General features: G+C 42.3%; 3 protein-coding genes across 6 annotated transcripts in view; 1 reads left to right on the forward strand and 2 right to left on the reverse strand.

Annotated features, from left to right (window-relative positions):
• LOC109482249 (papilin-like) overlaps positions 1-7,657 on the reverse strand; it is a 30,733-nt gene extending 23,076 nt beyond the window's left edge. The window contains 6 exon segments of the mRNA XM_019784941.1: positions 1,633-1,726; positions 3,473-3,479; positions 3,894-3,954; positions 6,553-6,653; positions 7,033-7,180; positions 7,454-7,657. Of these exon segments, the coding sequence (XP_019640500.1) occupies positions 1,633-1,726; positions 3,473-3,479; positions 3,894-3,954; positions 6,553-6,653; positions 7,033-7,180; positions 7,454-7,642 (600 nt within the window). The 5' untranslated portion in view covers positions 7,643-7,657.
• A 109-nt stretch (positions 7,658-7,766) lies between these two features.
• On the forward strand, positions 7,767-13,318 carry LOC109482530 (dehydrogenase/reductase SDR family member 7-like). 4 transcript variants are annotated; one of them, XM_019785266.1, is made up of 8 exons: positions 7,767-8,344; positions 9,117-9,249; positions 9,389-9,538; positions 9,984-10,090; positions 10,282-10,521; positions 10,613-10,732; positions 10,890-11,071; positions 12,105-13,318. In XM_019785266.1, the coding sequence occupies exons 2-8, from the start codon at positions 9,132-9,134 to the stop codon at positions 12,166-12,168; spliced, it is 981 nt and encodes a 326-aa protein (XP_019640825.1). In that variant the 5' UTR covers positions 7,767-8,344; positions 9,117-9,131; the 3' UTR covers positions 12,169-13,318. The 4 variants fall into 4 exon arrangements, with proteins under 4 accessions (XP_019640825.1, XP_019640821.1, XP_019640823.1 ...); XM_019785262.1 differs by lacking the exon at positions 7,767-8,344 and adding an exon at positions 8,621-8,677; XM_019785264.1 differs by lacking the exon at positions 7,767-8,344 and adding an exon at positions 8,638-8,710.
• A 123-nt stretch (positions 13,319-13,441) lies between these two features.
• LOC109482527 (pecanex-like protein 4) lies at positions 13,442-24,804 on the reverse strand. Its single transcript, XM_019785254.1, is given in 11 exon segments — positions 13,442-13,939; positions 14,348-14,534; positions 14,750-14,838; positions 15,316-16,457; positions 16,687-17,167; positions 17,368-17,474; positions 17,701-17,806; positions 17,808-18,237; positions 22,260-22,430; positions 23,242-24,137; positions 24,628-24,804. Coding segments are annotated over 10 exon segments (3,657 nt in total). The 5' UTR covers positions 23,934-24,137; positions 24,628-24,804; the 3' UTR covers positions 13,442-13,687.
• Between the last annotated feature and the right edge of the window lie 1,028 nt (positions 24,805-25,832).

Consider the following 25,832-nt stretch of genomic DNA (forward strand, 5'->3'; position numbering starts at 1 on the left):
ATCTTGTGAATGGGGAAAAGTCATCCTTGCTGGACAAAATTAGATGGTCACATTCATTTCTTTTCAGCAATAGCAAAGACTACAACATACGATGTTGAAACATTATCATTTGTCCGTACCTGTATATTGCAGGACCTGTAATTCCTCCTAGGTCCCACACAGTTGTCTCCTCCATCTGACCTGAAAGATTGAGATTCAATCAATGAATCAATCAATCAATTAATCAACCATTTGCCACTCAGTGGGGGAAGGCTTCAAGTTGAAATATTCATAGGTTTGTCATCATCATACTATCATGATAACCATTTACTTTTTCAATAAATTACTTCACAGCCTTGCAACAAAAAGGGTATTAACCTAGAAGTACAGTAAAGAGTTCAAATGTTTGAAATGACTGCATCTGACTTTAAACTTCAATCTGAAATACACCCCAGCCCTGTGCTGGAGAACCTGTGCCAGATGTTACACTTGAACTCCAACTTGACTCTGAAGAGAATGTGAAACCCATTTCCGTTTAGTATACTTTGGAACTTCAAGATTTGGACTGAGTGCAGCCTCTGCACCTAATCCTTACAATTAGAAATTTAATCCTGTAACAAAGCAAACAGTAACTCCCACTCTGCTGTAACAGTACCACTGCAGTCCTCCTGGGAGCCTGTCCTCCTGGGTTTGAGCAGGGATTAATAAGGGGTAATGGGGTGTGAAAACCTTTGAGCTTTTGCTGATAAAAATCTGCCCACAGGCCTGGGAAATGAATACACATTTACTTCACTACACATCATAGTCCTAACAGAATCCCAATTTCTGTCTGACAGATAAATCCAATGCTCTTCCTTCCAGCTATAGTCAATTTTAGATTGCCTTCCAAAAAGTATCCAGTGGATAAAATATGAAAGATACTTTTGTATTGTTTTTGTATATTACTTTGGCAGGGATTGAAAACCTATATCGTCCATTCTTGTACCTTTCCTCCTATTTCAGTTGTTCTGGATCCTTTCCATACATTTGAACAAGAACATATGGCTTTCATCACACAAGGGTTACACACACGCTTGTTATTCAACCAAAGGTTGAAGACAAGTACTCTATTGTACAACACTGGAAACTACACCCCAAGGTGGTCTGAGGCTTTTCTTCACTTCAAAATTGTTTGTCATTTCCTACCAGACAAATGAAACGTTAACTGGTACCACACTGCACAAGGCATACAGAACATGTGGAGAACTCATGAAACGATGGCTTAGAAATAGAACAGTCAACAGAAATACAATTTTAATGTATCATACATTGTATTTTAAAGTTGTACTCGAACAAAAAGAGTACAACAATAGACATTGAATATCTCAAAGATGATTACACAGTTCAATTATGATCTCCTCATGTCTGTCTGGCATAGTGCTACATTTAGCTAGTAAATCTCTACGCAGAATGATTGTCTGGCTCAGTGTTCAACTTTTATGCATGATTTTGAGGCTTTTTATATGTCTTTCTAGACGTCTGAGGGGAGGAGAGACTCTAGAAAAACATACAAAAAATTTTTAAAGTCTCAAAAACACATGTAAAACACATGGCCAGACTCCACATCTGACTGATCTGTACTTCTAGACTTCACATACAGAGAAGTGTAGTTACCTGGTGACGATACAGAGTCTCTCCTGGAAGGACACACCTCCTCCACAGGTCCTGGAGCAGGGTCCCCACTCTCCCCACGGGCTCCACCCTTCTCCTGATTCACCGGGATCCTGACGCTTCTTTCTCGTCTAAACATGAGCAGAAAAATCATCATCAATCTCTGCAAGGTCTCGCTCTACTTTCCTTTGACATGCTATTGCTTGGCCACCTGAGGCTCTCTTCTTTGCATCTTTCCACAGGTAGGAACAATTATAAACATTCTAAATGAAAATACAGTATATCTAAACATTCTAAATATTGTATGTTTTCCTTTAAAATTCCTAACCCCCGGCAACACAACATCACTATCTGGTCACAATTGAGTGACCTGGTTTTGCTCCAAGAATTTCATTTCCAGTATTTTCTAAATTCACACTGTATTGAAATCCACATATTTTCTTTGATGAAAACATAAATCCTTCTTGGATAAATAGAAGAAAATACATCCAACATCCCAATCCTGGCCTTGACCTTTTCCTTCTACCACCCACCCAGGTTCAAATGCCATCACAGAATTTCAAACACATTCTCTAGGAAACAGTGACTGTTGTCATGTTTACAAACACTCCACAATCCAAGTGTGTTTGCCTTCCCTCCAATCAGCACCTTTTGTCAAATAGAAATTCCTACAGTATCATTTCTGCTGTTTATCCTGTTCTCCACCAAAGCTAACACATGCAGGGTCTGTAATCAACACCTCACACATGTGTGGCTCCCCAGCACTCTCCCTGACAGGTTTCTACCCACTTATCACCAGCTGACAGAGGAGTTCAGTATGGTTTGAAAGAAAAGTTTCTAGTTAGCACTTGATGTCAGTGCCAACATGCTCCAGCTGGTACGTTTTTCCACCAATTTCATGTAAAGTGAACCAAACAATCAAAGATTTATCATAGAAGTGGGAATTGTCTTCCTTGCTCTAGCCTGGTATAGCCTAAGCTAAGCAGTTTAACAGATGGTTACCACAATGTAGTACCCAAAATGAGACCTTATCAAAATTCCTTCTTTTCCTGGCTGCAACCACTGTAACTGAAATAATTACTGCTGGATTAACTGTAACCATCATTCATCAATTAATGGGAACTACTTTGGACATAAATTTATGTAAAGGAAGTGAAAGAAGCCAAAACATCTTGTTCAAATTAGTTGCTAGTATGGAACACATTGTCATTGATTAATTGCCGTACTTGACGGCTTGTTTATAGACATAGTTAATTGTCTGGAAGGACCTGATATATAAAAAAGGAATCAAACATCACATGTATAGCAGAGCACCTTGTCAAAAGGTATAATTCAACAAGATGAAGTACAGTAAAAGAATATGTAAGGTTTTTGCTATCAAAATCACTCCTCTTGTCGAGTCATGAATTGAAACTGAGATTTGAACTTTTGACATTAATTTTAGTGACACTGACAGAGTTGATTTTCAAAATTTGGTCCAGGGGATAAAACTCCATGGAAACTTGTAATCAAAAAGATTCTGAAACTGAAATCACATCGTGCATACAAAGTCCAGAAAATAACAACAAACCACTGTGTCACACTTTGAGAGAAAATGTCTAAAACGTCTTGTTTTGTAGAGTTTTCTGCAAACTATCTGTAGAATGTTTCATGGTTTCCCCTGTAGATGTAGTTATGTGATATGTGGGAGGTGGGAAGTCGCTCAGGAAGTGGACCAGTCTGCTGGTGGGAGGAGATATGAGGTCGGAAGGTAAGGAGGAAACTTCAACACATGTACACTCAGCATGACATGGGGTCACCAGTGACATGGCTACAAGGGATGAAACCAGCCAAGTTCCTCTACCAAGTTCCTGTCATGAACAATGAGAGTTGATCTAATAGGCCCAATTCCTAATCATCAGATCATATGGTGGCAAGGCAGTATCCATTGGCCGGAGGAATGCATCCATTGGCCAGAGGAGTGTCCATTAGCCACCGGTGGCTAATGGACACTCCTCTGGCCAATGGAAACTGCCGTGCCACCGTATGATCTGCTTGGAGATTAACTAGGCACCATATTCATGATTGTCATTGTCATTGTCATTTCACCCTCAACATTTGATAGTGTAAAATGGGCCGAGGTTAAAGCATGCAAGGAACAAAACTGAACTTGTTCCACTACATGCCAAAAGTATATGCCAGGTGAGAAAACAGAAGGAAGAAGATGTTAAGTTGCTGTAACAGTACAAGACAATCAGAACAACATGGAAAATAGTTCTACTTACGGGCGTGGTCCTGCCACAACCTGCCAGCAACAGAATCACAAGGGCTGCATTGACCACAGTCCTATGAAGAGAAAAGGTAAACAATGAACAAACAATTTTACCATTTTCTAATGTTTCAAGTTTTCCAAGGGGCAATTCTTTGAAGTTGCAGTTATCTGGTAGATGACTGAAGCAAATGGAATGTGAAAACACAAAGCAACAGTTGCAAGAATGTCCCTCATCAATTTGGGGATTCACCTTTTCATGCATCTCATTCGCCCCTTGTTCTCATGTCACTTTTAACAAATAGCAGACTGCATAGAAAAGGAGTGCTTTCAATCAATGTGCTATATTACCACTCTTCCCAAAACAATGCCATCAATGAATAACTTCCACTCTCTTTTTTTTGCTAATGAGTTTCACAGCCCTTTTGATATGAATAACAAAAGTTAGAGGGAGAGCGTGCAAATTACTTTTCATTGGGAAACAATCTGGAGAGAGGGAGAAAACGGGCTAATTACACCATCATTGTAAGCAAAAACAGAAGTTCAGCTGAGTTTGTGGTTTCTTGCTCTCCTGAGGGGGTAAAATCCACCGACACAAAATACGCAGGGAATGTGGTCCCCATTTTCTTGAAAAAGCGCCGGGCAGACCGCTAACAAAACCGCCGGGAAAGGGAAAACCAAGTGCTTCAGGGGAGAACAAGCACCGGGCTGTATGTGTACGGCTCGTATGAAAACATCAGATCGGTACAATAAACAGTCAAAGGCTTCTCATCCCTGCACTACTTGCACCGGTTCTACAAGGCTGTTCCTACCCTTACATAGTATTTTGTCAAACCTTGGTCAAACGACGTGAAGTTGCCGATGGCGAGCGGCGCCCTTTTGCCACAGAAGTCGCTGTTAAAGTGGCAGCATGGCACGGGAGTAAAATTACGTTCCACACCGGTACTGTGCAGGGCGGTTTATATCAAGCTTCGTGGGTATGCCGGTTTCTTTAATATCTTCAGCTCACAAGTTATGCCTTGTAGCGTAATCCGCACTCCAGAAACACACGTGCAAAACTTCTTGACACTCCTGACACTGGCGGAGCGTGGACCCCACGCCACCGGTCTGTCACATTCGGACATCCCCTTGTCTTTTAGCGTTTATATCCTCTAAAACAGTTTCATAATGCAATACTTACCTCATGTCGATGGGAGGTTTCTTTTCTTCAGGTAGCCCTGCTCTGTATACCTGGTAACGTTGTTTTAGTACACCCGGTCCGATCGTAATCCCCTCCCAGGCTCGTCCCGCGCGCCTCGCTTTCTCAAATGAGCGAGGGTCAGAAATGACCTTTAACATCAGACTATTCCACTGAGAGGGGACATATTTTATCGTGGCGCGTATTTCTGAATATTCTGATCATAAATTCGTCTATAAACTTTTGTGATAGAATTTATATTGTTTCTATGATAATAAAGTAATAGCTAAATGTGAGATAGTTTAAGTGTAGAAATACTGCTACGCAACAGGGATACATGCACAATGGTACAGTCGAGTGGCGGGAGATTTAAATTAACATCGATGACCATCTGTTTACAGCACTCCAGCAGAAGTCATGAACGGATTAGAAGACTTTAGAGCTATAAGTGCAATAACAAATAAGCATTAAATCGCCTTTGGTGCGTTTTAGATAACGTTTTTGGTTTGATTTCGCATATCAGTATTGAAGGTGATGACGTTGAAGAGTTAGCGAAATATGGCAGTTTTATAATGAAACATGTAACGTTATTTACCACACACAAACAAACAAAAATCCAATCTTTCAAACGTTAACGTTTATTTTCTTCACATAACTATTACATGTTACAGCAATACATGTATTGGGAATTGGAAAACTGAGTAGCGCCTGGGAATACAGATTTACAAAAGCAATGTGATGTAATGGTAGACAATCCGACTTGTGACAGCAATATGCCTTTCTTTCTCGCGTACGTTTTCTTCACAACTGCAGTAAAGGCATATATGCGTTCCTCGACATTCACGCATGGAAAAAGTTGCGAAAAGTATTTTAATGTGATGTCTCTCCACTGCTATATGTATACAATGCGTAAAGGTGTAGAAGATATCGGCAGGGATGATCGGCTAGCAGTGTGGACAGGACTAAGCGGCCTCCTGTTTCACCAGCGCGTGCACCTCATCGAAGAGGCGGTCGATCTTCTTAACCTGAGTATTTGATAAAATAAAACGTAAGGTGGGGCTGTTTCAGGAGGAAGGAAAGGGCGGCAGTTCTTTTTTTTTCTGTCGCCAGGCCCCATAAGATGTTGGGTGCAATTTAAAACACACACAAAAAAAACGTATTCTACCGATGTATGTATTTGAGTTGACGTTGTAGTTTCTTTTGAGACGTCATTATTACCTGCTTCTCCACCAGGTCCCAGTACGCAGCCAGGTCATTCATTGTTGGTCGGTACGGGTTGTCGCCTCCTGGCGCCTGTAAGAAGGGCTGCAGCTTTAGATCATTTTTTTCATCAGAGCGTCATTGTATAGATTCAAATTAACTTGTAACATTGAAAATAAATAGGACATTTTCAAACGAATATATAAATGTCATCCGTTCCTATATTATATACATTGTATCTGTATGCTGGCGCATGAACGTATCTTTTAAAACGTGGATGGTATCTTCTCCAACTCACCATTGCGACCCTGCACAGCTCCTCGAAGGTGGCCATGGTTGACTTCTTGTTGGTGGTGATGAGGATGGACTGTCCAATGGCGCTCCTCACGCGCTCCAGAACTGAAACCACGCGTGCGTGTACAACAGTTTCATAAAGATATGATAAGTAACCTTAGATAACTAGTGAGTACGCCTTCTTACCTAGATCTTCTTGAGAAAGACTAATAAGCGCTTTCTGCCGATCAGTGGAACTCCTTGCCAATAAGAAAAAGATAACGATCTCGTTACTCTGTTGGAGAGTATCTGTTTAGCTCAAAACGTCACCCTATACTGTTCAACCTTTGCTTGGAGAGTACATTGTATAAAGAAACGTCTGTTGCGGCCAAGACTCGTAGGTCGTAATTATGTTGGGCTGGACATTATCCAAGGACATATACAGCGACTCCTTGTGTGTTTAGTGAGAAATTCAGACTACAGCGGTCGTAAACTTAAGGCATACCAGCGGAGGACAGGTTCCAGCGCTGGTACTTCTCAGCGTCCTCACATCGTCCGACGAGGCGCTCTCTCTCCTCCTGCACACGCTGCAGGTAGGCTGCTGGGCCGCAACAAGGCTCCGCCTGGTTCGACGCAGCAGGGGAGTCGTCCACCTACAGGTTATCAAGTGAAAACTATCACATTTCTTGTCATGAATTACGTTGAATTACGAAAATCGCCATGATGTACAAAGTCCCCGTGGGTAAGAAAGGCAGGTGTGCAGAACGAAACAAATTTGTTTTGTACAATCTGTAATACGGTGGTCCAAGTTTTGAAAATGACTTTTATAATAGTGACACTTTACTCGTTAGAATAGAAGGGTTTTTGCTTTATATTCAAAATGAGAGGACTGTTCCAACACTGAGCATAACATTGATTCTGCCTACCTTGGTTGTGATAGCGTCACAAGTGACCACATCATCTATCCTCTTTCCCTTTTTCTTGGCTCCCTTGTTCCCCTTGTCGTCCTGATGGCTCTGCGTGCACTTCCAGGACACATACAGGACACTCAGGGCCCCGACCGACGCCAGCAGGACAAGTCCGAGTCCGTGTTTTGTCAGACTCATGAAACCCATCTTTTCAAAATAACCGGATTCACGATCCTAGTTCAATCTGGATGAACCTGATTTTGTGTTTACCGTTGTCAGACGCAAACACTACAGTCTGTATCTGAACAATCTGTGTTCGAGAACACGGTACGTAACAGTGTATCTTTGTCCCTTGTTCGAAAGATTTGCTCTGAAGTAAAAACATTTTAGCATGAAGTTCTGGAACACATGCACATGACTGCCTTTTGCTCTTCGGTATCAAAGTCTTCAACTATCCAATAAGAATCGATCCACCGACAGCATAAGATTGGTTGTCATATCCAGTCGTAGGTGTAGTTCTCCTAGAAAAATGTCGGTCCATGAATCCGCAGTTAAACTTGTTTTTGTCACAGGCAGTCTTTGTTCTCTTCTTGGCGTATGTGTAAAGAAAGGTTTACCGACGGCACCTGGTCCTGATAATCAAGTAGGGAGCGAGGACTGCCATAAAAGCTGAGTTTCGATTTTCCACTCGAACATCTGCTTGGAGATTATGCACTCGCCTCCTGTATTATCACAGTGCAGCAGCAGTCCTAGCGGCGACTCAGCTTATTGCAGCCTTTCCCTACCGTGTGCACCGACCGAGTAATATCAACCACCTGTTACAAACTGTTAGTAACTTGGTCGTTTAACTGACAACGGTGATGTAGACTACAGTCATACGGAAACTCCAATTTTAGTTACTCATTCAAGGTAAAATCTGGTCAATGATTAGCCTTGAAGTTCGTAATTTGATCCCTCATGATTTCCGGGTTGTACCAAGGAAATCATATGGAGGGGTTGGGGGAGGGTGTTGCTTATTCTTACGGAACCCTGATTAATCCAAGTACGAATAAATGTATACAAGAACCACTCCACAGCACATCACTGAAACAATTCTATTATGGATTCTTCTTGTAGGAGCATTTTTGCTGTTAATTGCACGCGGAAGTAACTAAGGAAAAACCACCTGTTTCAAATAATGCACTTGCCCCTCTGGCCTTTGTTACGTGTAACACATTGTTTAACGTCCAGATCTTTGAGCAGGTATACTGGAAACACTTTCTCAACTGTCCTGGAGTGTGTTTCGTTTTGTTACATAATTCTGATTTGCAACATTGTTGGTAACATTTATTATTCCTTCATGGAAGATTACTGCAAGATTGCCATAATAATGTGTTTTATGGTTCTCATTTCAATGTTCAAAATTGTAGCTGTAAACCATTATGCCTTTTTCAAAAAATGCATGGGTCAATTAATGCTTTCAGTACAAGAATGGCTAGAAGACTGCACAAGAAGTTTCTTGTCTCACCATTTTTTGTCTCACCAGTCCTCAGAGGAATACTAACTGGTTCTACTCCTCACTTCTAGTGGTGCTGCAGTGAGAAGAATGCAATCCCAAACATGACTGAACTTGACCAATTTAAGGCTTGAAATCTAGATTTTAATCTCGTGGCCCCCCCTTATCATGCCCTGTTTGTTCCAGCACCCCAGCCCAGCCATGCTGGAGTTGGTTGTATCCGGATTTCTGCTGGTCCTGTTGGTGCAGGTAGTGAGACTGTTCCTGTCTGATGGAGACCTCTCACTCATGTGGTACGAGAGGTTTGGAAAGACTCCAGGTAAGACTCTCAGGTCTACATAGATAATTCTGATGACTAATTCTAGCAGTAACCTATTAAAAACTTCCAAAAACGACTTGGAACTGAGAATGTGTCAATCCTTTGCTGGTTGTGGCAATCTCCCCATGTGTTTATGCAGACCAGCTGGCAGGTAAGGTGGTGTGGATCACAGGAGCGTCCAGCGGGATAGGAGAGGCGCTGGCTGTGGAGCTCAGCAGGGCAGGGGTTAAACTGGTGCTGTCTGCCAGGAGGGAGGACGAGCTCAGGAGAGTCAAGCAAACATGCCTGGGTGAATGTCTGCATTATGGAGTAGCCTATCTACCCACAGTTTGAGAAAGTTCACAGCTTGTGGTCTGTAGATACATGATCAGTCTTTTTCTATGAGTATGAAAGAGTTTATACCCAGACTGCCTCTTCTGTAAACAATGATATTACACTGCACAGTTTTCATAGTGGGCTGTTTCATAGTTTGCTCTTTTTATCACTTTGAATTCTCCACAGAATCGTCTAGCCCCATTAAAACATGTGGCCAGCTACCATTTACTTAACATAATTATAAGAGTGCACATGTTCATGTACAGATGTAGAAAAATTGCCAGCACAATCTGAGAATTGAAAGCTACTAGTACAAAAATGTACTTCAAAGAGTTGATGGGTAGATATCTGGTCAAAAGTGCTGACATATTTTATACCAATCAGGCAATCTAATACACTTTCTATTGTATCTGTTGCAGGGACCGGGAAAGTTTCTGACAGTGACGTGCTGGTTTTACCACTGGACTCTGTTGCCTTTGACACCCATGCTGGGTGTGTGGAGCAGGTTCTAGCTCACTTTGGCAGAGTAAGGTCACCTTTCTTTTACGTCTGTTGCTCCTAAGTCCTTTCGGTACTGTTAGCAATTAAGTTACTAGTATATAAGGAATTCCTCTATAACCCCCTTACTACCTATTTACTCCTCCGTATACTCACTTATAGTGTGAGGCCTCATAATCAGCCGATAACACTTTGAAAATTCCTTCTTTCTTCCACCAGATTGACGTCCTGGTGAACAACAGTGGGCGCGGTCAGCGGTCAGTGTTCTGGCAGACAAGCCTGGCCGGTGACAGGCACATCTTTGAGCTGAATGTCCTGGGGCAGGTGTCGCTGACCAAGGCTGTGCTTCCTCACATGATGGAGCGGGGGGAGGGGCAGATCATGGTCACCAGTAGCCTGTCAGGGATCATACCCACACCAGCGGGGTCTGCCTACAGTGGGAGCAAGTTCGCTGTTCATGTAAGTACTGGGATGTATTCTATGCAGTTTCAAACATTAGCATTAATTTCCTCCTTCAACGGCTAACATTTTCTGTTTTATTATTTAATAGGGCTTTTTCGGAGCCTTGCGAGCTGAGTTACACTCGTACGATATAAACATACTCCTGGCCTGTCCTGGACCTGTGATATCCAACGCTGGAAAGAACGTACTGGTGGGAGAACCAGACAAGGTACGGCAATTTAGTACTATGTTAAGTACGATGCTTATAGTGATACTGTGATATGTTCATGTCCTTCAGGTGTTCACTGTTGTTCCATGCTTTTGCCTATGTCCTGCAAACTGAATGTAATTTCAAGGAAGATTAATCAACATGTTAAATGTTACAGACTTCCACATTAGATCCTACAAAGGACCCCTTGCATTCCAATGACATGCCAACGGCCCGTTGTGCCAGACTTCTGGCAGTCGGCATGGCTAACAGGCTGGATGAGATCTGGGTAGCGAGGCACCCGTACCTGTTATATCCTTACCTCAGAAGCTACCTGCCAGTGCCAGCCCTGGAAAGGAGGTACATGTTATCTCTTTTCTTTTTTATGTACAACTGTAAGAGAAGTTTACTAATAATAATCTGTCAAACTTAAAACAAATGATTCATCTTTGTATATGTTATATAAGAATGAATATATCATGATTGCAACTTTCTAGAAAAGCAATTTCTAACTAGAGAGGCCGACATTTGCTTGGGAGCAAATACAGCATATTTCAGTCCATCTCCCTCCCACGCAAAAGTGGACTATTCCAAACTGTGTAAAACTGGCAAAGATTCTCAAATAAATGAATTATATAGTTTTAGCTATGTAATTGAGAACAAAGATGCAAGAACAAGCACATTGAATCTCGAAAGCTTTACTAATCTTATTACAGGTATGCAAATACTAACAATGATGAGATTTGATACATTTTGAAGGTCTTAGGCACATAAAATTGAATGTGTGGGTCATTGTGCACGACTTATGTGCAATGTGACCTCAGGTAACCCGCAATGGAACACGTGTTCCATGGCCAACGGCAGATGGAACGGGTATTCTTTAGATAGAACATGGAACGGGTATAGCACTTTTGGCCCTTTTTTTGCTGAAAATAGCCATTAAAGTCCCCCAAATGAGTCATTTGGAAGTGGTGTATGCCAAATATGTGACTGCTATTCTGTAGACACATGTTCAAGGTACCCTTATACCGAATTTCAGATCATTTGGTTGTAAAACCAGGGCTCAGGATCCAAAAATCCATTTTTTGGCGAAAAATGCCCCAAAAAACCTTCATAAAAATTTTTCAAAGGCATGTATCAAAAAAATGAAAAAAACGCCTGGGGGTATTGGCCCACTCTACCTCCATGCCAAATTTCAAGTCATTTGGCTGAATGATGGCGGAGTTGAATCCCTTTGACTGTTTGGCAGGAGAAGGAGGAGAAGGAGGAGAAGAAACATGAGAGAACACAATATATTTCATCCATACCATGGTATGGACTGAAATATAAATAGCTATTAGACCTACACTGATACAATTTTCTTAAACATTCTAACGCTTCTTCTGTCTCACAGGATGTCCAAAACTTTTGCCAAGCGTCGAATGAAGATCGTGATGCAGGACAAGAAAATGCAGTAAAACCACCAAGTCCGTGAACTGCAACCAGAGTCCTACTGCCTAATCCCTTCCTTCAGTGATTTAGTGACAAAACTCTGAGGGGAGATGGTGCAACTATACTGTCAAATCATGTATAATTGTTATCTTGTAGTCATCCTGTCTCTTATGTGATCCTATGTATTTCTGTACATGACTGACTGATGTGTAAGTGATGTACATAGAATCATGGGAAGAATAGCTGACGTGTTGAGCTTATTCTGGATCCAAATAAAAGTCAAATTCAAATTAATTTTTGAATCAACTTTGTTTGAACACTAACCATTACCTATTGGTAAAAAGAAGAAAGTATACCAATGAGTCAGCTTCACTTTACATTGTATTTCACCATTCTGTACAGCCAGATCTGACATTTCTCTGGTGGAATGTAATAGTACTAGTAGTATCACTAGCTCCACAAACACTGTGGAAACATGTAGATATGTGTCCCATGAAGTTTCTTTACAGAAGTTTTCAAGTTCAAAGTCTTGAAGAGATTGTACTTTGCAGTGTTTCAAAAACTCCATTTTGGTCCCATGTGTAATGGATATGTCAAACTACTGGATTACTATAATATGTACACAAACAGGACAAGATGTTTTTCTGGAAGTGAACATCTAATTCAATCCTTGTAGGTCAAAGTAACAGTCATATAATACATTAAGTATTCACCTCCTGAACGATTTTTGAGTTCCACCAAACTATACATTGCAACAGCATAAAACATTAAAATCTATAATTCCGCTAAAATCAGCTACTGCTAGTTACATGAAACCTTTTTATAATTGTGTTACTTTGCATAAAACACACAATGTTCTAATTTTAGATACAAAAATATCTCACAAATATATTCAAGTATGTACAAAACACATTTCCTTACAAGTTTTTGACTCTTGCCTTTGCCTCAATCAGATTAAAGTCTCTGACTTAAAAAGTAAAAAAAAAGTAGGCTACCAGGACATTTACAATAACTATACATATTACCAAGCACAAGTCACTTTTCTGGTGCATAGAACATGTTGTGTAATGAAGCCATCCCAGATTGATGGCTGGAAACAACCTGGACAATATACTTGAAAATGTACAATATTATACCAAACACATTGTTCACCTTTGGTCAAACATACATTTGAATGTAAGAAGTGAGGTATCTAAGCCAAATGCAATTCTGCAACTTGCTTCATCACAAACCATGAAAACAGCCGCCTTGATAAACCAAAAGGTTTAAAATGATAAAATCTCACAAGACCACACCAACTTATTTCCTTGGTTCTCAAGCACACATCATGAAAGCACTTTAGGAGGAGCTTGAATATGACTATAAGTATTTACCCCATAAAACAGAGTGCATGAAGGCATAAACCTGGTCCTCAGGCTTCATTTTCGTTATGTTTTTCTATTAATGAGTTAAGCATATTTTTTTTTAGATCCAAGAACCAAGCAAGTAAATTGGTGTGGCCTAACACAAACAAAAAAGTGTTTGAGAGGAACATTCTCCACAGTGTTACAGCACAGGTACCCCTGTAGGCTGTGAGGAGTAGACAGGATACCCGAGCGGTGGATCTGCTGCCTGTACTGTCAGGTTCCTGAGGAGGGTGGGGTGAGCCTGGATACTGTACCTCTCCTCGTCATCGTTGGTGAAGTACAGCAGCTCTAGTGACAGCGATGCCCACTGGCCGCGGACAGCCTCCCCACTCAGCTGGCCGATGTGAGTCACCACCTCCTGCTGGGTCAGGACTCGCCCTGTGTAGGCTCCCTGGAACAGTGGGAGAACAACAGTTGTCATTAGTGTGTTACATATACTTAACAGCACTTTACAATGGACTTCTAGAGTAGTATGAAGTCAATTAATCCTTTAGATATCAGAAGTGTGACAAGCTTTAGATGTGATTTGTGCAACTTCTGCTGCCTCAGTGAGGAGTGAGTCAGTGACTGCTGTGCAGAAGTTGTTGGCTGGCTTGAAAGATCAGTTTTATGTACCTACTTCAGTGTTACATGAAGCAAAAAAGGCACTAAGTTGAAGTTGACACCATAAGCCACACTTTGCTACAGCATCAAAATTTAAATGATAATGATTTAACATAGCCCTTAAACATAGCTTTTTACATTTCAATGATCTTGGTCAAAACTAATTGTAGAGCACCTGCAGTAATTCGATATGTACCTGAGTTGGGTCATAGCCCAGGGAGAAGAGGTTTGGTTTTCCCTGCAGTACCGCTTGTTCCCACTGGGTGTCCTTCTCACAGCCGATGTACCAGTCCCTGTCATATTCCTGCAGGTACTCCACTAACTCCTCCTCCCCGTCCACCAGCCCCAGGCTGCCCTGGTCGTACATCAGCTTCACAGCATACCTGCGGCAAAACAATTATAATAGTGAAATAGGAACTAGAACAGCATACAGCTGCATGTGATGCTTCTTCCAAAAGGGATTCAAAAAGTCAAGTAGAGATAAGACTCCCATTTATCCTGCTTTCCTTTAGCTTTAACATAAGGTTGATTTTGTTTGAAGATAATTGTTACTTGTAAACTTGATTTTTCCTAACATAGCTATATAAAAAGGCATTACCTGTAAGCTCTCACAACAAGATGAAAGAGCTCTGAGTCCTCCTTTAACCAGTCCAGGTCAGGGGACCAAGGGATGTCCTCTGTGTACACCTGAATAAAACACCCACAGAACATACAGACATAAGCATACAAAAATGTACCTAAAACTCTTCGTGTTCATGTACATATATGACAGTGTATCTATTTAATGAACAATATGAGAGGTGATGATGATGAATGTACAGTGCACAGTAAGGTTAAGAATTGATTTTGTGTGGAGCTGTACTCAAGACATGGACATACATGTACATGTAAACTGGTTATCTACGTGTACATATGTATATGCAAATACTAACAAAGCTCCGTAAATAATTTCATCAGGTTGGAAGATACTTAGGGTATAGAAATTTTCTTCTTACACAACCAGTAAGGTTCTCACCTGCTTACGTTTCGATGTCTATCAGACACCTTCCTCAGAGCTTCTCCAGAAGCTCTGAGGAAGGTGTCTGATAGACATCGAAATGTAAGCAGGTGAGAACCTTACTGGTGGTGTAAGAAGAAAATTTCTATACACTAACAAAGCTATACCTTATACACATGGCTGGCTCCCATGCTTGCTGCATCACTGCCACTGAGTCCCAGCACATTCACCACTGCATAGCAGGCCACCACCAGCCTGGCATAGATCCCTGTCAGCACGTCGTCTGTAGAGATCTCCTCACAGATTTGCTTTGACGTCTTCCCGTTAACAGACAGGTCCAACAGGGACAGGACATGCTGGTACCAGTCCTTAGGGAACTTGTCCATGAGTCTGTCCAGCCTTGTTGGGTCAATGGGGATGTCTCTCCACTTCAGAGGTAAGCTCAAGGCTGAGGAGTACGGTGATGTAAACTTCAGGGACCCAGACAGATTGACAGGAGGCTTGTACGCCTGTGTAGCTGGTTGAGGGAAGCCATGAGATTTTGGCTTGGTCCCAGTGTCAGTAGCAGGTAAGCCTATTCCATCCAGCTCTTTGAGAAGGCTGTCATCATCATCTATTGTACCAGGGAGGGAGGGTGTAGCTGCATCTGGTTTAGTTGTTTGCTTTTTGTCCGACAGCCCTGCTGGTAAACGGACTTTGTTCTTGTTCCTGTCTCCCAGAGTTTCCATTTCAAAGATATCGCTGTCATCGTCAGACCAGTCCGGCAGGCTGCCAGAGAAGGACTGCTTCCTGGAGGCAGGCTGGGACCTGTAGCCTTCACTAAGTTCTTCATCAACGGGATGCACAAGTGCAGTTCTACTGTGTACATCACGCTCTGCTGTAACAACGTCGTGTCTGGAGACTGAATCCCTCTGGCAGCTGTAGTCCTTCTTGGCGTTGTGATGCAGGAAGACCCAGACTAGAGTCTTTACAAAGTCTGACGTCAGCTGATGTAGACTGTCATGGGAGTCGATGATGCCTGTCAGGACGTTGCGAGCGTCCGAGTACGTGTTGACGAGCTGGGCATCGCAAGGCAGCAGCGTGTTGAAGACGTGGGAGTTCATTCCGCACGCAGAGTGTCCGTCTCTCTCGAAGGCGAGCTCGAAGATGTCATCCACCCGAGTGGCCTCAACGGTGTGACAGGACGTCTCCTGCAGCTCCAGGCCTTTGATGCTGACGGTACAGAAGCCATGTCCCCGCTCCAGGACCTGCACCCACAGGGACCGGTCCTGGTAACGCACCAGGTAGTGACATCCAGGGTCAGGGTCACCTAGACGGAACATTACACAAGGAATGGTATGTATGATTACTATGTATGATCATGGCTGACTGAGAAAGAAACTTGGGCATGGAATGTAGACACTTAGGTTGGACACAGTATGCATTATGGGGCTTGTGTCTGTGTAAAAAAACCCACAATCGCATCAATACCCAAAGTAGCATGTACTTCCCAAGTATATTAGATAAATAAATTTAACCAGGCAGTATGTTGGACTCACCTAGACTCCCACTTGAAAACGCTCGTCCCAGCGCCTTGCTGAATACAGCAGCGACCTGGCGATAGTACATCGTGTCCGGACACACGTTAGCTGAGCTACCGACAGGACCCGGCCACGACCGCATGGGGCGGGGGAAGCCAAACAGGAAGAGGGGGTAGGTGAAGAGGGGCAGGAGAGGGGCTGAGAGCAGCGCTGCCGCCACGACGATGGCAAGCACCACGGGGAAGAACACACAGTTCAGCACGATGATGGGGACCGTGTCTTTGCGGCGCTGCTTCTTCTCCGTCCACGAGGTGACGAGGATTGTCAGGGCAAAGTACAGCTTGTTGCAGAGCTGGAGGAACCGGTCTCGGCTGGCTCCCACCAGCATGAGCTGCAGCCCAAGGCCCAGGCTGTTCCACCACACGTCGGTAGGCAGGGCTATTGTCACGATGAAGACAACCACCAGCTCAAAGAGAGCAGATGTAATTCTCTGCCACACCTGATAAACAAAAGTCAACAACTTTAGCTGTGCATATGGGAATTCTGACAAAGATACTTTGAAACGTGTCTAATTATGCTGATTTTTCATGGGAAGGTGTATTTTAGTATTAGAAACCATTCCCAACGTGTTTTAGAGTGGAAACAAAGTCACAGCAAGTTATTTTAATGCTGAATGAGTTAAGACAAGATGACACTTACCACCCTCAGGGCTCTGCACACAGCCACAGCTAGTATGAACGTGTTGACAGTCAGGCCAGTAGGTGCCACGTACAGGGCTGTGTAGGCTACCATCAGTAGAGGAGTCACTGTAACAACAACAGTCAGCTCTGGTTAATTTCAAGACATGAGCAATTCCAAGATGCATGGTTCTACACAAGCTAGAAAACATGGGACAGTAACTCTAACAACATGTAGTTGGTTTTATTCACGTTAAGTTGTGTAGGGTTTGTAAAATAGGACTGCAAAATATTGTCAAGTGGACTTGCATATTACATGCAATAAATAAATCATACAGAATTTTGTGACATGTACCTGTTGTTGACACAATCCTGTAGATGTATCCAACATAGCCCAGGATCTTCTTCCTTTTCTTGAAGAGCCCCATCCTCTGTGCACTCCCTGGGAACAAGGGGTTCCGTAACTAAACCAAAACAGACGTATACACTCTGTGCACTCTGCAAGACTTTCAGCAGAACTAACAAAGCTATGAGTGAGTAGCCCAGGGCATCGCGGACTGTAGTGTTGACTGGTTGAGAGAAGTAGTTGCACACTGCTGCCACGGCTGCCGTCACCCCCAGCATGAGAAGATGCAGCAGGCACTCCCTCCATGTCCACCCCCACCCTAACCCTGTAGTGACGATGGTGTTGGTCTCCTCCTGGTGTTTCTGGTCAGGTCTGCATGGGTTGGAGCTGGAGCGACACCAGCGGAGGATCTGTCTTCCCAGGGTGCCGAGGTCCAGGCTCAGCAGGTAGCCGCAGCAGGCAGCAGTGATGACCATGGCCAGGGACGAGGGCAGGAAGTATGTGATCACTACTGTTGTACTGGACAGCAACAGCATCACCAGTAACCTATGATTAGAAGAAAACAGGAGAAATGTGTTACAAACATTGTTACAAATGCACAAACAGCAATAATAGCCAAGGCCAGGGATGTGGGCAGGAAGTATGTTATCACTATTGTTGTACAGGACAGCAACAGCATCACCAGTAACCTACAGGACTTTGCAGTATTCTGCAGACTGAGGCAAATGAACAGTACCGGTAATTTAACAAATTTTTACAAAATGTAATACAGTCACACTCTCTCTCTCTCTATTCAGTTTATCGTCTTTTCCCCCCGAAACTGGGGGTTAAACGTGTTTGAAGTCTTTTTTGAAGAAAGATTTCTTGTGACTGGATGCCGTTCCTAACGCCAACCCAAACCCTAGTAGGGCCCACAATCCCTCTAACTGAGGGGACACTACAAAATAATATACTAAGTATTTTTGTACCAATCTCATTATGTTTTGAATTTAACCTAAGCAAATATCATTCACTTTTACAACTAGCGTTCTTTTCTTTATTAAAGATTTTTCTTTTTAGTTAGTACCTTTGTCAACATGACAAATTGTGTTTTTTCTCGTGTTTTACATCTTTACAACTCTGACCAATTCCAATAACACAGCCAAGTCAACCTCAAGAGTGCCTCAGGTTACAGCACTTCACATGGTCATGGGCCTCATTAATCACTGACCCGACACAAACACTTAGAACTCTCAAAAAAAGAACATCTTAACACTCCAACACCTTAGCACTCATGGGGCAACCTGGGAAACCGATATACTGTTTGAGCTGTGACTCAGTCTTGGAAGGACCTATTCTTGTTTTAGGTAGGGATAATGAGTCAACTTAAGGCACAGAAACAACATGTTTTTTGAGAAGACACTGTGTTTTCACCGTACATCAAGCGATTAGTACAACAACATTGTCGAGCAATGGCTTGTTGTCCCATCTGTGGCAGGTAGGACAAAAGACATTGAGGGCTAATTGGCCATAATCTACCCTAAACAGATTAGGTCCACAAAATTGGGACAATCTCAGCAGTCAAAAAATCCCATATTCGAAATTAGTTTCCCAAGACAAGAAAGCTTTCTAAACACGTTTATTCTTATAGACTGCAACATTGAGAGTATTGATTTAAATCTTCAATTTGCAACTTCAACAAAAGCTGCTGCTAGAAAGATAGGACTTGATATTTTAAATCTTAATAAAGCCAACACTTGTAAAGTTGAAGAACAAACAGGACCGCCCTGTTCCAACACTTCAAACATCTCCTAGTTAAAAGTCGATTGACTCGGGACTCCTTCAGACAACACGAGGTGAACCAAATGGAAGAATGAAAGACAAAAGCTGTCAAATGTGTCAATATTGACTGTAGGAACAGCTATTTACACACGGGGGAGGACCAAGGAGACCTACGTACAACACACGGGAACCGTTGCTTCACAACCAGCGCCGCTGCAGGGAAGATGAAGGTACACCCACAGGACATGGGAGGGAAATCTTCCAAACCTGACAGTGCAGATGACAAACACTTCACCGACCTACAGACACTCAGGCAGGAGAACGAGACTCTCAAGCAGAAGTTGTCAGAGCTGCAGCGAGACGTGAAGGACTGGAAGGACAAATGTAACAATGCGAACGAGAGGGTCAGGGAACTGGAGGGAAAGTACGAACAGAAGGAGGAAACGGCAGCAGACAATGGAGACGTCCGCCGCAACTCTAAACAAGAGATGCCGCAGTACTTGGAGAGAGTTAAACTGGTGGCACAGATGAAGATCAAGATGCAACAGCACAGACAACTTCTACAGGAGACCAACATCAGGAATGGCTCTGTAGCCGCTCCTAAAGACTCCAGGAAACCAGCAACACATTCTCACAGCAACGGGAAAGTCAAGCAGGTACGGGTGTGGCCAGCTCCAAAAGTCGTGAAGTCCAGAGCTGTAGGAATTGAAGCAAGTAAGACTTATCCTGCAGCAAAAACAAGAAGGGGGCAGAAACCAGAGGAAAAGAAAAAAACTATGTGGATGCCATAACACTTTTGTTTGCAGTTGCCTAATGAATGTGCAAATTCCACATCTTGAGGAGTGCTTTTTCCCTCTGTATATGAGGAAGATGATTATAAACACTTCAACCAAAGCCCATAAGAAAAACTTTAAAGCTGCTAGCAAAAATGTCACTAAAGATGGCTAATTGTAAGGATTATCTCATGCTTCAGTCACAAGGTTTGTACCATTGTAAGCATGGGACTTTGACAAGGGCTTGTGGGACTGTTAATCATTCTTTTACAATAAACACGAGCCTGCTCTGAAAGACAAATCAATATTCAATGTTTGTCAAAGTAAAGCAAACTGTTACGATTGTGATGGACTTGTTAAACATATATCACATTTGTCACAGATGACAATTATTTGCTGCTGACTCTTGGCCATGATTGTTACTAAGGATTGCAATAAAATGGTCATATGTATTACACAACATCTGTGATTGTTTTGTGTGATTTCAGACTAGCCTGGGTACCATCCTACTTGTATGCCGGGGCTCCCACACTCGCTTCCCTAAGAAGAACTTCTTAGGGAAGCGAGTATGGGAGGCCCGTTATACAAGTAGGATGGTACCCAGGCTAATTTCAGACTTACACTTCTATAGTAACCACACTTATCATTAATAGTGACAGTCAGTCACTATTCAGGGCTCAAAATACTTTTACCTGAAATATTCTGAGTTCCCAAAAATTCTGCTTGCATTAAGCTAACTCTTGACTGGCAATATAGTTATACTGAGTCTGACATTTTCACCAAGATCATGTTTTCTGCATTTTCCTGCAATCTAGAAAACGTCTGCAAGCAGCAAGTGGGTATTTCAAGCCCTGTCAATACATATCAATTGTTTGCACCCCATGCAGAACATTTGCCATTTTATGTCCTGTACATAGAATTAGGGAGTACAGTGTGGCCAGTAGACGTGGCCATGGAGTTAGGTGGGTAAATATCATGAACACTTTGATCCATGTTGACTTCTGTCATAGGAATGTGTTGTTGTCATGGTTACTGTAAAGTTACAAATTGAAGTCCTCTTCACAGCAATACAATATAATTACAGGCAATGTTGACTGACCATATAAGTTGTAAGCTTGGTAATTCTCAAAGTACCAGCATAGAGATAGACTAGCAGAACACAAGGCACAGATAACTTCTGCTGCTGACAGGGAAAGCATTATGTGGGCATAATTCAGCCACAGCAAAAATACCTGCAGTTATCGCCATTACTGCAAGGTGGCATGCATGACTGGTGTAGCAACTTGCAGACACTAGCAGTATACCACAGGTGTATAGGACACATTGTCTAGGTAAATTGATTTTCCAAACCTGACTATTGAGTAGTTGTTTGGAAACTGTAACACATGTATACTGAATGTTGTTTGACATACAAAATAGAGAATAGGTGAGAACCTGTTTACAAATTATATTGAACAGTTGTCCAAACACTGAACATACATTGTAACTACTGGTACTGTATACAGCTTCTTGCTAAATCCATTATACATGTACAATATGTATATATCTTGTCATCTTATAAGTTATACTGAAACTGTAAGAAAAAACAGTTTCAGTATATCTCTAGACAACTTCCCCACCTGTATAGAACTTCTAACCGTGACCTCCCCTTGACCCTGACAGTGGCCAGGGTACATGTCATGCTTACATGCATCATGTGCGTGATATTAATTGCTTTGTTGCCAGGCAGTCTGCTATTTTCTCTGCTGATTGTGAAGAGCTTGGAATGTGTTTGTAGTATCCAGACAACTAATCATTAAAAATGAATGGCAACCTTTAAACCAAGGGGGGACCATGATAATTACATTGTGTTTGATACACAAGTAATGACAAGTGAAAAACTGTATGTAAGTTATAGAATACATTGTACATGTACCTCTTGCACATTCTAGTCTTAAATCTTAATCAATATACATATTAAATGTAACTTAACACAATCATTCAATGTCTGAAATGTTTCGTTTTGAAAGGCCTCTGGAACAATATCTCACCCACCTGATGTCCCCAGCAGCGGGGGAACCCCCCAGTGCCAGCACCAGGACCTGCTCTCCCAGCCATGAGAACAGCGCATCCAGCGGGGGGAGGAGTCCCAGTAACCAGAACAGCGGCAGGAAGATGAACACAACGTGGAGCACTTGGTTGACTCCCGAAAATGATGTGTGAAATCTGCAGAGGAAAAAATAAGACAATATAGTTATGTTTAGACATTGCTCACTCACATGAACGGCCACAAAAAGTTTGATCAAGAGAGATGAATTTGAAGGATTAAAATTCTCAACATGTTCATGCAGGTGCTACTGGTAGCATAAAACTTACTAAAATATGGTACATGTACCAATGCAATGGACAGCCTTTCAACTACAAGCAGTATTTCACTGGAGGTACTAACAATAAAAGTAACATGTCAAATTCAACACATTGTAGCCGAGATTCATGGCATTATCTTACTCTTTTAGACTAGTAGCAAAATGGAATGGGGGAAAATTGGAGAAACACCTGTTTTGATATGATTTCAATGTTTGATACTTTGAAATACAAACAGTGAAGAACCAGTTTGGTACACTTCCCATGACGGATCAGTCAGGTGGAAGATACCTGCTCATTAAGGACGCCTGAAAAACACCTGGGGCAAGGTGATGGTTGCTAAGCAACCAACAGAGCACGCTCATCAGGCCTGCATGAATGCAGTGATTTCTGTGAAGATTACAGCAGTGTAATTACTGGCTACTGCAGGGCTTGAGAAACTTTCTTTCAGTCACTTTCCTGTAATAAAATATTGCTAGTACATGCATGCAATTTGGATAGTGAGTGTGAGTGATTCATAATATTGAGTCTGCATTTTTTACTTAAAATTTTAGTTTCCTAATACTCAGTCATACCTCCTATTCTGCAAATGTACACTCATCCTACCCTGGTTGATATGATAGCATATATCATATCATAAGAAACATTTCTCATGAGTAGGGATTGGACTTACCTTGCTACTAAGTCAAACGCGAGAAAAACATAAACAAAGAAAGGCCTCATGAGTGGAGTAATCTCGTACACATCCTGTGCCCTGAAGGTGGCAGGTTCAGGTGGTGGGGCGGCCGTCAGGGAGAACTGGGCCGTACAGATGGTCAGCCAGCCGAATATGAACAGTACAACTGTGGCTGCAGTGTTGGTGTTGTACAGAGAGTTTAACGTTGTGGGCACGAGGTACCAGAACCCGTACCCACACATAACTCCCGACAGGAGGGCATGGATCATGATGTTTACTGTGTACTTTTTCCCGGGGAGAACAAACTCCACCGTCTCCACTCCGCAGCACGACTCGAAGTCGACCTCATCGTCCTCGGCCAGGATGTTCTGGATGTCGAGTCTGGTGACGGTCGCTCCCTGCCGCCGCACCACGAAACTGATCAGCTGTGCTATGAGAACAAAGGCGGCCATGATGCCACCTACGGAGTAATAGCCCACAGAGACGTCTAAAGTCGTGAGTTCCACCACGGCAGTGAATATCCCACCGACGACCCAGGGAAACATGAAGAGGAGCAGCTGGTTGATGTAGACGTAGGCAGGGGCGTCGTAGCCCAGCCGGAGTTTCTGTCCTCCCAGCAAGGTCTGGGGAAAACGCTTCCAGAAGAAGTCCTGTTTGTACTCGTTCAGCAGCGGTGCTCCAGACCCCATGGCTGGTTTTACTGGCTGTTAGTTAACACAGAACTTGTGTATGTTGTTATACTTCATATATTATATGTCTGAAACACTCCAGTACTACGTAGCTGTAGAGCTGAGTTAGATGTCACAGTCTCACACAGGTACCCAGACCCAGTTGTCATGTGGGTTACAGCAGAGTCAAATTTCTGGTTTGTCACATCATGGACATTTGAAAGACTGAAAGAGAGATAGGAAGGAATTGTTATCCACAAAATATATAACATTATAAAAACAAGTTTTAAAGTCATCATGATATTCATTAGAACAAAAACACTAACGGTTAGCTAGTAGTAGTGAACACAATTTTGGGATTATTTAGATTCTCGACTTATCTTGGAAAACATCAACATGAACTGATCATGATGATAATAACGTACGTTACTGAAAACTGAGCTCAGTGGAAGTTTCACCTGAACTGTTCTTCCAGCTGCAGCTGCACCCCTTACATATTCGAACTGTGTAAGCCTAAACTACATCTTCAGCTTCGATTCGAAGTAATTTTCTAAAGCGTTTGACGTGCGTCTGGTCAAGGAATCGTCATCAAATTTCAAAATCGACTATCGCTTTCTTTACAAATTATTTTGCTTCCTATGTAAAAATAACGTTACCTGGTGCCGGCGCAAGACCTATTTTGCAACGACTCTAGAAAATATTTAGTGCTTCGTACCTTGAAGCTGCCACTCTATAATCATCGGTTGATACTCCAGTTACATCCTGCCTATCTGCAAATTGATGTACAGTTGAATTATAACCGTATTAAGCCATTTGCGTCATATGTATTTATTTGCTCCATGGTAGCCGTAAAAAAATCTAAGATGGCCGAACATTCCTAACGGCAGCGAAACGTACAAACGAATCATAAATGTTTTCTCAAATTTGTCGTCACAATGTTGGACCTTTAGTGATATAGATATAAATTGATGAATATTTATCTTTGAAACATACACTTTACTAAAGAAAACGGTGTTACTAAACTCACATATCAATTCTACTTTAGGTTTGGTTGTGATCACCAGTTACGTCATCGATAACTTCGATAACCAGGCTTGCCACGACGCTGTGCGGAAATTTGAAAAACTGCAGGTTGAAAAGCTGGTCGTCGTCCTTGTCTGTCATCCACTTTGTCATTTCTGGAAATTGTGGTCTTTTCGATATAAATCAAACATCGAATATAATTTTTCTAAACATACGAATTATAGTTGTCTTCAACTAAGGTTATCTGGGATGTAACGTTAACGTTAACAGTTAACGCTAATTTCTCAGGGGTGCCAGTTACATACAGATCATACAGTGCACTTTTAATGAATACAGTGCAGTTTTACTAGTATACAGTGCAATTTTACGGAATACAGTGCAATCGTATTAGTATACAGTGCAACTTTACGGAATACAGTGCAATATTGTATTAGAACACAGTGCAATTTTACTAGTATACAGTGCAATTTTACTCAATTTTACTAATGACGTTTAATCACGTGACTTGGACCCGTCTTTCCCTGCTTTTTTCATTTTCAAGATGGCGGACGCCGCTGACTCACATATTTCTGTCTTTTTCGAGCGAATTCGAAATGATCCCTGTGTAGTAGTAACGTTAACATGCCCTGTGTGTAGTATGTAGTGATTTGACTAAAGGCATATCTACGAGAACGGTCCCACTCGAAAAACACAGAAAGACGTGAGTACGCTCCGTCAGCGGCGTCACTGGAAAGCCGGGCCCAGGTTACGTCATAACAACGACGTCATTAGTAAAATTGCACTGTATTCCGTAAAATTGCACTGTATACTAATAGTAATACGATTGCACTGTATTCCGTAAAATTGCACTGTCAATACTAGAAAAATTGCACTGTATTCCGTAAAATTGCACTGTAT

The sequence above is a fragment of the Branchiostoma belcheri genome, unplaced genomic scaffold, assembly GCF_001625305.1.
Source record: "Branchiostoma belcheri isolate BF01 breed outbred unplaced genomic scaffold, Haploidv18h27 scaffold6, whole genome shotgun sequence".
Lineage (NCBI taxonomy): Eukaryota > Metazoa > Chordata > Leptocardii > Amphioxiformes > Branchiostomatidae > Branchiostoma > Branchiostoma belcheri.

Coding starts and splice junctions, on each gene's coding strand:
- LOC109482530 (XM_019785266.1), top strand. CDS start 9,132: ATGCTGGAGTTGGTTGTATCCGGATTTCTGCTGGTCCTGTTGGTGCAG. Junction 10,091..10,281: donor TTCTAGCTCACTTTGGCAGA/GTAAGGTCACCT, acceptor TTCTTCCACCAG/ATTGACGTCCTGGTGAACAA. Junction 10,733..10,889: donor TGGTGGGAGAACCAGACAAG/GTACGGCAATTT, acceptor TAAATGTTACAG/ACTTCCACATTAGATCCTAC.